The sequence below is a fragment of the Mytilus trossulus genome, unplaced genomic scaffold, assembly GCF_036588685.1.
Source record: "Mytilus trossulus isolate FHL-02 unplaced genomic scaffold, PNRI_Mtr1.1.1.hap1 h1tg000122l__unscaffolded, whole genome shotgun sequence".
Lineage (NCBI taxonomy): Eukaryota > Metazoa > Mollusca > Bivalvia > Mytilida > Mytilidae > Mytilus > Mytilus trossulus.
Window position 1 is genome coordinate 2,353,812 of NW_026963298.1, and position 10,401 is coordinate 2,364,212.

Here is a 10,401-nt window from a genome sequence, read left to right on the forward strand (position 1 = left end):
TAATGACAAAATATTAAATATTTGTCGGTCTTACTTCACATCATAATGGTAAAAGGGTAGATAATTTAATGGTCTCAAACATATTCCAATGGTATTAAAAGAAGTAAGTGATTGATTTGTTGGTCTCACACTACATTTCACCGGTAAAGAAGTAAGTAATCTTATGGTTAAAACTTACATTCTAATATTAAAAAGGTACATGACTTGATTGTCTCACCATCAATTACTAGTAAAATTACTAAGAGGTACATAATGTGATTGTCTGATATCCCATTGTAATGTGTGAGAAACACATTGTGTGAAAGTTTCACAATGCATTATAATGGCTAAGAGGTACATGTAATTAATTTGATTGTCTGATGCTATAATGGTAAACAGTTAAACATTTAAAGTAATAACAATATGACCTCTAAGGAAAGTTCAAAACAGAAGGATTATATCAAACGGCAAACTTAAAAGCTCAACCTCATCAAACGAATTGAAAACAACTGTCTTAATCCTGACTTGGTACAGGCAATTCCTTATGAAGAAAATGAGGGATTAAACCTGTTTTTATAGCTAGCTTAACCTCTCGCGTGTATGGCAGTCGCATAAAATTCTATTATATTGGCAACAATGTGTGGACAAAACTAGTAGACAAAATAGGTAAGAATGTTAAAAACAGGAAGACAGCAGGCAACATTGTTTACTTATTTTTATCATTGTAATTACAAACACATATGTAAACGAAGAACACAAAATCACATATTAAGCAAAAATGAAATGCAAGGTTTCAAAAATTGACCTAAGCACAATAAGACAATGAAGGTATGTTATAAGTATTTTAAGTTATGCCAAAGCGATATTATACAAATATAGCCTTTGTATGAGGTCGATACAAGGATATATTGACCTGAAAGAAGTATATTGACTGAGGACGAAGTCCGAGGTCGATATACTTCTTTAGGTCGATATATCCTGTATTGACCTCATACAAAGGCTATATTTGTTATATTATTAATTTCCGACCATATTTGTATCAAAATAAAAATAGGTTTGTTGGAATTTTATAGATATAACATCAATGTGTCTCCTTGACAATAACAACATATTAGTTGTTATTTCATTTCCTTTTTTTTTTTTTTTTTTTTTTATACATCTTATGTATTTGAAGATTTTTTTCGTCAAATTATCGATCACAGATATCATGTGTTTCAAAACGTTAAACAATATCCTGAAATTCATTACATGACGTCACAAAGTATATCGGTTTTTAGATATTCTAAAAATAACCGTGCGATATGCTTTTTGCCGGTCAATATGCTTTTTGCTATACGCCGTTTTCTCTCTACCTTCGAAAATATAGTTTAACATGTGACTATCCCTAAACGAATCAAATTGGTTAAATTATACGAATTAATAATATTACCAATTATAGACTAAACGGTAAAGATAATAATCAGACATATAAAAGAATGAAATCACACGTCATTAAAATGATAAAACGTCAGTATCTAGTATCTTGACTTTAAGACCAGCATATTTTATTTGTTAAGTTGATAAGGAATATCTTAAAAACAAAAATTCCCATTAATCATTATGTACTGCTATATACAAAAACAATCATATAATATATGCTATTATATATTATTATACTTCACGTTAAAATGCCATATTTTGATTGGCTAATACGAGGGTGTTAATTTACTCATTCACATGTCTGAGCGGGTGACCATTTTTTGAATGTTACCCTCTCGGTTAGACCAATCAGCATTCAAGAATTTTAAAGGACAATGAATTGAATTTACATCAAGTTATTAAATGCAATGCTTCAGTTCTTCGTTTTGGTTCAGACTTTGTTATTTGACTATTAAAATTGTTAATCTTCACTCCCAGGTGGTGATTCGAATTAGAACCGACGTATTTGGGGATCATGGTCCTCGTTCTCTTAAGCATTCAACCTGAAGGAAATTGAGCATCCATTGCCAACAACAGTACACAGACTTGTCACTCAAATCAAACTCGTCGGCAATTCTGTAATGATATCAGATCTCATCATTCCAAGTAAACAATGGCCGTTATTTCCATATTAATTGTGTGTTTGTTATGTTTTGTCATACACTTGATTCTTTAATTAAATATTCATTTTCTGTAAGGGACATTAGCTCTTGAAATGTCACAAATTTGAATATGATTTAGTTTTATTCTATCATTAATGAAAGTGAAGTTATGAAATAATAGTTCGGTTTAGTAGCTAATTTGGTTCAATTTTGTTAAAAAGAACAAAAACATTGCTTAAGAATAATTTGCTTGCAAGTGAATAAATCGATCTCATTAAGTCCTTATTCAGGTGGCCTTCAATTTATCACATAATCTAGCGAATGTAAGCCATGAATTGAACAGAAACTTTGAAAGTAAAACAAAGGTGAACCATTTCCTTGACTGATTCTATTCACAAACATATATTTTCATATAGGAAAAACAATAATTAACTTATTTGTTTAACATATACCATAAACTCAAACAGGCATAGCAGAATCCGATTGCATGAGATCCTTTTCTATTTCAATGTATGTGTATGTTTAGATCGGGTTAGAATACCGTCGGAATTTCGAATCTATGAGAATAATATTATACCTTCTTGTGTCATAAAAGTAAAAACACAAAAATACTAAACTCCGAGGAAAATTCAAAAAGGAAAATCAAAAATCAAAATTGACTGCTGTACCCCTATTGTTGACATTTTTACTCTTTGAGTATGTTTGTTTTGTTCATACATCGTTGACAATGTAACGAAATTTGATGCGACTGTCATACAAGTGAAAGGTTTAGCTAGCTATAAAACCAGGTTCAATCCACCATTTTCTACATTAGAAAATGCCTGTACCAAGTCAGGAATATGACAGTTGTTATCCATTCGTTTGATGTGTTTGAACTTTTGATTTTGCCTTTTGATTTAGGACTTTCCTTTTTGAATTTTCCTAGGAGTTCAGTATTTTTGTGTTTTACTTTTTTGTATATCATAAAAAACAGACTTAACAGAAAAAGCAGTATTATTGAATAAAATAGTTTTGTCAATCATAGTATTCAAGCTCCATACGTAAAAGTAATATTAGTAAATGAAATAATTTTGTCGTTCAAAGTATGATGTTTTACATAACCACAGAGTCACTTCAAAAGAATATCTAAAAAACTGACTTAACAGTACAAGTAATATTAATAAAGACAAATAAAAGAATACTATAACACGTTATTAAGATGACAATCCAACGTCAGTACGCGAAATCTATACTTCAAGACCATCTTGTATTATTTGTGAAGTTGATACGGAATATTTATCAACAAGTTCTGGGTATCTTCCAATGAACTTTTTTAGAAAAAGGATGAGACGTTCTTTGACATACCCCTGGTTCATCAACTAATTTCTGCTCAGGCACTGGTGACGTTTTACAAAGTCCGAATAGGAGCTGCAAGCTCTTGAATACCTTATAAGTTGGGAAATGTATATTCCATATGCAGCTGAAGTTGGTATATTACTGCTAAGATGGGAAAAAATGATAATTTCAAAATTAGAACCGTCTCGTTTTTCATAGATTATGGTACTGAGATGACTGTGTATGTCAAATTCGAGGTATAAGTCTAAAAATGAGGCGGAGGAAGCCGTGTCTGTGGTCTCTTTAATTTCTAATTCTGGTGGGAATATTAATGGAACCCAATCAGAAAAGTTCGGATTGTTAATGGAATGAACATCATAAATATATCTGAAAGTGAAATTAAATAACCTGGCTTCTTTGATCTTCTTGTTTTTGACAAGTGTCTGAAGGAACTCCGATTCATATGAAAATAAAAAGAGGTCGACAAGGAGAGGCGCACAGTTCGTTCCCATAGGAATGCCGACAATTTGTTGAAAAAGTCTACCTCCAAATTCAGCAAATATGTTGTCAATAAGAAACTCAGAGCATATTGATCACTTGTTCCTCTGTGTAATATGTTTTACCCTTTTGTTCCTTATAAACAAAATATGCCTTATGGTATCCCAAAGTGATAAATTTATATCGTATGCTATCATTTTTATGATGAAAAGCATTGTGGATAATTTCTTTTAGACGGTTTTTCAATTTCACATGGGGAATGGTTGTATACAAGGTTGAAAAATCAAAAGTTTTAATAGAACTAATTTCAGAAAAAGACCGAGATTTAAAATCATCCAGAAGTTCTTAAGAGTTTTTCAGAATCCTCATATGGTTAATACCACTACGTGAGTAAACAGTTTCACAGTATATCTGAAGACCCTCTTTAACTGCGGACAAAATTTTAGTCAATCTGATAGACAATTCTTTAGTAGAACAAGCAGATGAGCCGGCAATGTACCGTTGTTTGTACGGAATTTTGTGAAGTTTAGGTATCCAATACAAACAAGGTAAGTCCTCCGATTTGTTGTTCAATGCAATGTTCATAAGAAATAAATAAATATGGTATGAATACAAATAAGCTGGTATCATTCCCATTATTTAAAATGCATTTCTATCACCTACTACGTATACGTCACCAGTTGCTGTTTTATAATTAAAAGACATTTATATGTACGGATACATTTAAACAGATCAGCAGGTCCTTGAAGTACAATCCCGGCTAAAACTGTATTCCAGACTAATTTGACACGTACAAGGAACGACAAGTTTTAAAAGCACACGGTAATGTAAATGTAAACGATTTTCATAAGATAAAGCTTACAATTGTTATTCATATAAGATAACGGGGGTGTACTAATGTGACATGTACAGGTAGACTATCTAGACATATATCAGGAACTCTAGAAGAACAATGCGCCATTTTAAATGCTTTGTTTGTTTTTTATTTTTAATTGCAGAAGTTATCACCGCAGATAAGCGACTTCTAATAAATGATCCTGATGTCATGACTCAAATAAAACAAATGTCTTTGGAGTTACAATCTCTTAGACAGAAAACGACACAACTGGAACAGGAAAGTACTCAAATGAAACAGGAACTTTCTCAAAAGTCCTCAGAAGTAAACCAAATGAAACTGGATCTTGGATCAGCCAACAATAAAATAACACAGTTAGAAAACTCAAATTCGGGTAAGATTTTAATTTTAATTTCGACTTCCAAGGACGTGTGCTGATTAGGAAATAATTCATGGGGGCTTGAATATATCGTGAATTCACCACGGATTGTCCCTTTATGACAAATATTTTACCCTGAGCGATAGCGAGGGGTAAAATATCGGCATAACGGGACAACCCATGGTAAAATCTAGATATAATCAAGCCCCCATGAATTATTTGGATTCAAATATTAGGTCAAATACGGCAATACTTTTGGATCGAAGCGCTATAGGTGGAGGCAAATCGATTTGCCATTCCCAGAAATAAACACACTATTAAATTGGCGTAAAAGAACGGAGCAAACTGAATTAGTGACATGCTCAAACTATTTAAAATAACGTATTATAGATAGTTTTGAATTAATTTAAATGATAATTAACTTCTATGTCTTAAATGTTTAAACAAATATGGCTTATAACACATTTTAGCATCGTTTGTTTACGTTTACATGTTGTGATGATTATCGGTAATACAAGCGTGTATTTTCCCGTAAAATGCTAATTTTCTTACGTTATCGTTTTATGACGTCGCAAACTCATTCAGAAAAAAAGCATATGACGTGGGAGTACGATCGGAACAGCCCATGCAATATATTCAAATTTTACCACGGGTGTGTACTCAAAGCGTTTGAAGGACGTCATGTTAGAATATCTAATATATAATTAGTTATCAAAGGTACCAGGCTTATAATTCAATACGCCAGACGTGCGTTTCGCCTACATAAGACTCATCAGTGACGATCATATCAAAATATTTATGAAGCCAAACAAGTACATTAAGTATATAAAGATACACATTATGTTTAATTTTAACTGATTTAGTGTATTGAATATCATAATAACTATCACTGTTTGAATATTTAAAAATATAATTTCTTGTCGATAATATAACTTTTAGGATTTGGTTCTGTTTATACAAGATGGGGGAGAAAGGACTGTCCATCAAACGGAACAGAGATTGTTTATACAGGTAATTGTTTTAACTTAAGTGCCGTATAAGCATTATGAAATCAGTTTGAGTCGTTCAATGTTTCGTTTTATACATAGGAAAAAAGGAAAGATAGAAGAGGTCGTATGAATAATTAAAACAGTTTTCGCAACTTCTATGTAAAAAGTCATATCGGATCAGTGACTGTATATGACATAAAAAAATATGCAGTCAACACACTTTAACTGCTCTAATAGAACGTGACTGTGAAGTATAAAAATGCATACGTACATATAGTCAATATGTAACAATTGGAAATAGATAAAGTCGGTAAAATTACAGACCAGACGACTATAGTTCGAATTCGTATCGTTCATGTAGCTAGTCATTTACCATTTTAGACTAATGCCCGTTGTTACTTGGAATATTCCAGTGCTTCAGCATGTGTAGTCGCGTCTCCAGATACATTCTTCTTGTTAAAACACATTTGGGAAAAGTAGTTATCATGCTGTATTTTCCATATATTTCGAACTTAGTGTACAAAGAAAGTGAGGTTAGGCACTCTATTCTATCGAACATGGTTAGAGGTTTTTGTTACATTTTCCATTTTGAATTTATGCATAATTGTTTTCTTATATATTTAGTACATACCGTTCTCCGTTGTTTAAAAAAACACATCCTCATTCCAACCCGGCTAGAGCTGAGAACATCCAGTGGAATTATTTTAACTTGCGTATGTTTGTGCTGTAATCATGTCACAAATTATTGTCATTTTGGCGATATTTTTTAACATTGTGTTTAAGCGGAAGGTTTGACTAGCTATTAAACCAGGTTCAACATAAAAAATGAAGTTTTGGTATGATTGTCAATGAGACAACTCTCCACAAGAGACCAAACGAATCTATAAATCTGTTTGCCTAATCTATGTGAACAAAAATGAACAAAAAAACAAAATATGTAGCACAGCTCTTACAGATGATGTGTTTCCCTCGGTTTTTGCTTGCAACTCGATTTTGTTTTCTCTCAATCGATTTACATCTTTTGACGACCGGTTTACTACTGTTTCCTTAATTTACAACTAAAAATATTCAAACGATAGATACTTTTAAAGTTGGTACAATTCGATTAAGAATGAAGAGTTTATACACTAATTTGTGATTCAATTTGTGTTTTAAACAGGAGTTACAGGTGGAGGCTACTATGGTAATACGGGAGCTGCTGCTAACTATGTTTGTTTACCTCACGACCCAGACTTCATTCAGGGTGATACACCTGGTGGCGATGCAACAATATACGGGAGTGAATATCAAGACAATCATTTCGGTCATAATTTAATTGACAATGATGTGCCTTGTGCAGTTTGCAGAGCAATAACAAAGTCATCGGTGCTGATGATTCCAGGCAAAACAAAATGTTATGGAGACTGGAACCGAGAATTTTACGGAAGATTGGCAGCAGGAGCCGATGGCCATGTGGCTGCATCTGAATATGTTTGCGTTGATCACCAGGCGCAATACATAGAAGGCGGTGCTGCTGATACTAATGGAAAACTTTTCTATAAGGTCGGGGCTAAATGTGGGTCATTACCGTGTCCACCTTATTATGATAAAGCACCGATGTCATGTGTTGTTTGTTCAAAGTGAACGTAGTATGTTAAGCCTGTACATGTATGGCAAAGCTTAATGAGTTTGTAAAATGAATGTTTTGAATACTTTATGCTGTGTGTTAGAATTATTTAATGGTTTCAGAAGACCAGGATTAGTATACAATAAAGGCACAACTGACTTGGGACTTTCAAATCCTTCAACCAAAATAACTACAAAAAACAACACTATGAAACAAAATAAAAAAAACAAACAAATAGACAAATAGAAGTTCACAAATGACAGCATAGCAAATTACAGACTAAGCAACACGAGCAACACGAGTAATTTGATGGCCATAAACTAGTTTCTAAGAGTAAAGCGAGAAGTAATTGTATTACCTCACACCACATTTTTAGAGTTAGGCGACCCATAATGTTAAAGACTCACATCACATTCTAAGGGTTAAGGAGATAAGTAAATTTATATGATCATACCACTTTCTTGGGGTAAATCGAGAAGTCATTTTTTGTCTCACACCACATTCTAATGGTGAGGAGACAACTCAGACTTCATTTTTATGTTGAAAAGACAAGTTATTGCGCACCACATTCTCAGCGTAAAGTGGAAAGTATTGTATGATCTTTAACATGTTTAAGCTCTGTAGAAAGTTGTTGTTACATCTTTCTTTCGATACTATACAAATGTATAACCAAGCCAGTAAAATGTTATTATTTTCAATATTAAGAAAAAGTGTTTATTTGAGTTGTCTGCAAAGAAATAAAGTACATGTATATGTGTGCCTCAATGGACGAATTCGACCTGAAATCTTGACAGATGATATCTTTTACAAAAGGAACTATGACCTTTAACACAATAAAATTGAGAATGGAAATGGGGAATGTGTCAAAGAGACAACAACCCGACCATATAAAAAACAACAGCAGAAGGTCACCAACAGGTCTTCAATGTAGCGAGAAATTCCCACACCCGGAGGCGTCCTTCAACTGGCCCCTAAACAAATATATACTAGTTCAGTGATAATGAAGGTCATACTAATTTCCAAATTGTACACAAGAAACTAGAATAAAAAAATACAAGAATAACAAAGGCCAGAGGCTCCAGACTTGGGACAGGCGCAAAAATGCGGCGGGGTTAAACATGTTTATGAGATCTCAACCCTCCCCCTATACTTTTAGACAATGTAGAAAAGTAAATGCATAACAATACGCACACTTAAATTTCAATTCAAGAGTCCGAGTCTGATTTCAGAAGATGTAACCAAAGAAAATAAACAAAATGACAATAATACATAAATAACAACAGACTACTAGCAGTTAACTGACATGCCGGTTCGAGACTTCAGTTAAACTGATTGAAAGATTTCATGATATGAATATCAGGCATAATTCTTCTCGTTAGGTGTTTCGTATCATACCATCATAACATATATGAGAGGAACATAATCCGTGTCATGCCAACAACTGGTTTATGAATTAATGTGTTTAGTTCCGATGCTAAGACCCTATAAGTGAATCAATATTAACACCAAAATAAGCAATCTTTAATGACCTGACAACAGTATCGTCTCTATATTCCTTCTTGATAAGTCTATATAAAGGTTTTGTTAGTTTCTGAGGTGAATACTGACATTTTTTATAAAGAATATTTCCATAAAAAATTGTGGATGTGAAATACCTGAACGTATAAGAAGTCAGCATGTTGAGCTATATTTACGAACGTGGTCCTTATAACGATGATAAAATTTAGTAAATGTTTTGATTAGTTTGTGATATCGAAAACACTGGTGTAATAATTTTTCAGTAATGCATAAATTTCTCTCGTTAAAATCTAAAAAATTGTTACATACACGAGCGAATCGTAAAAGTTGAGATATATAAACACCGTAAGATGTTGACAAGGGAACGTCACCATCTATAAATGGATAATTAACAATAGGAAATGAAAAATTATCTCTTTTATCATAAATTTTAGTATTAAGTTTTCCGTTAGTGATATAGATATCAAGATCGAGTAAAGGGCAGTGGTCATTGTTAGTATTAGCTTTATTTAAAGTAAGTTCAACAGGATAAATTTCTTTAGTATACACACTGAAGTCGTCATTATTGAGAGCCAACATATCATCCAAATATCTAAAAGTATTATTAAATTTGTTTACGAGATGTTGTTTCGATGGATCTTTGCTGATTTTTGTCATAAATTGTAACTCAAAGCAATACAAAAACAGGTCCGCAATAAGTGGTGCACAATTAGTTCCCATTGGAATTCCGATAACCTGACGATATACGGAATCTCCAAAGCGAACTAAAATGTTATCTAGTAAAAATTCAAGGGCAAAATTATGTGGCAAATATAGCATGCGTGTTAGGACGAGAATAAATCAGCAATAAGTACGAATAATAAAAGTCCCCTGCACTTGTCATAGATGACGTTCTGGTCTTAGCAGGAGGTCGCAAAATTTGGACTGCTACTAGAGAAAGAAAGAGTGTGTGGTAAAAAGCAGAAATTTTGCGTTCCAACGGACCCCCAAAGAGTTGTTGCAGGGGGTATTAACATGCAAAGACCATCGCAAATCACTTGCACGCGGTATCAGTTTCAACGTCCCCATTCTGATCGGACGTCTTGTTAAAAACGTAAACCCGTGTGATGGGTTTATGCATAGGGACAATAACCCAAAGATGGAAAAACCCTAAAGACATCTAGAAGTAAACATATTTACAATCTTCAACAACACGGTCACTAAACTGTTATCAGTGTGACAAC

General features: G+C 33.1%; 1 protein-coding gene across 1 annotated transcript; it reads left to right on the top strand.

Moving 5' to 3' along the window:
* The first annotated feature begins 4,741 nt into the window (after positions 1-4,741).
* On the top strand, positions 4,742-7,722 carry LOC134700143 (uncharacterized). The gene is made up of 4 exons (XM_063561508.1): positions 4,742-4,763; positions 4,850-5,080; positions 6,005-6,076; positions 7,214-7,722. Exons 2-4 carry the CDS (start codon positions 4,897-4,899, stop codon positions 7,675-7,677), a joined length of 720 nt encoding a protein of 239 aa, XP_063417578.1. The 5' UTR covers positions 4,742-4,763; positions 4,850-4,896; the 3' UTR covers positions 7,678-7,722.
* Positions 7,723-10,401: the final 2,679 nt, after the last annotated feature.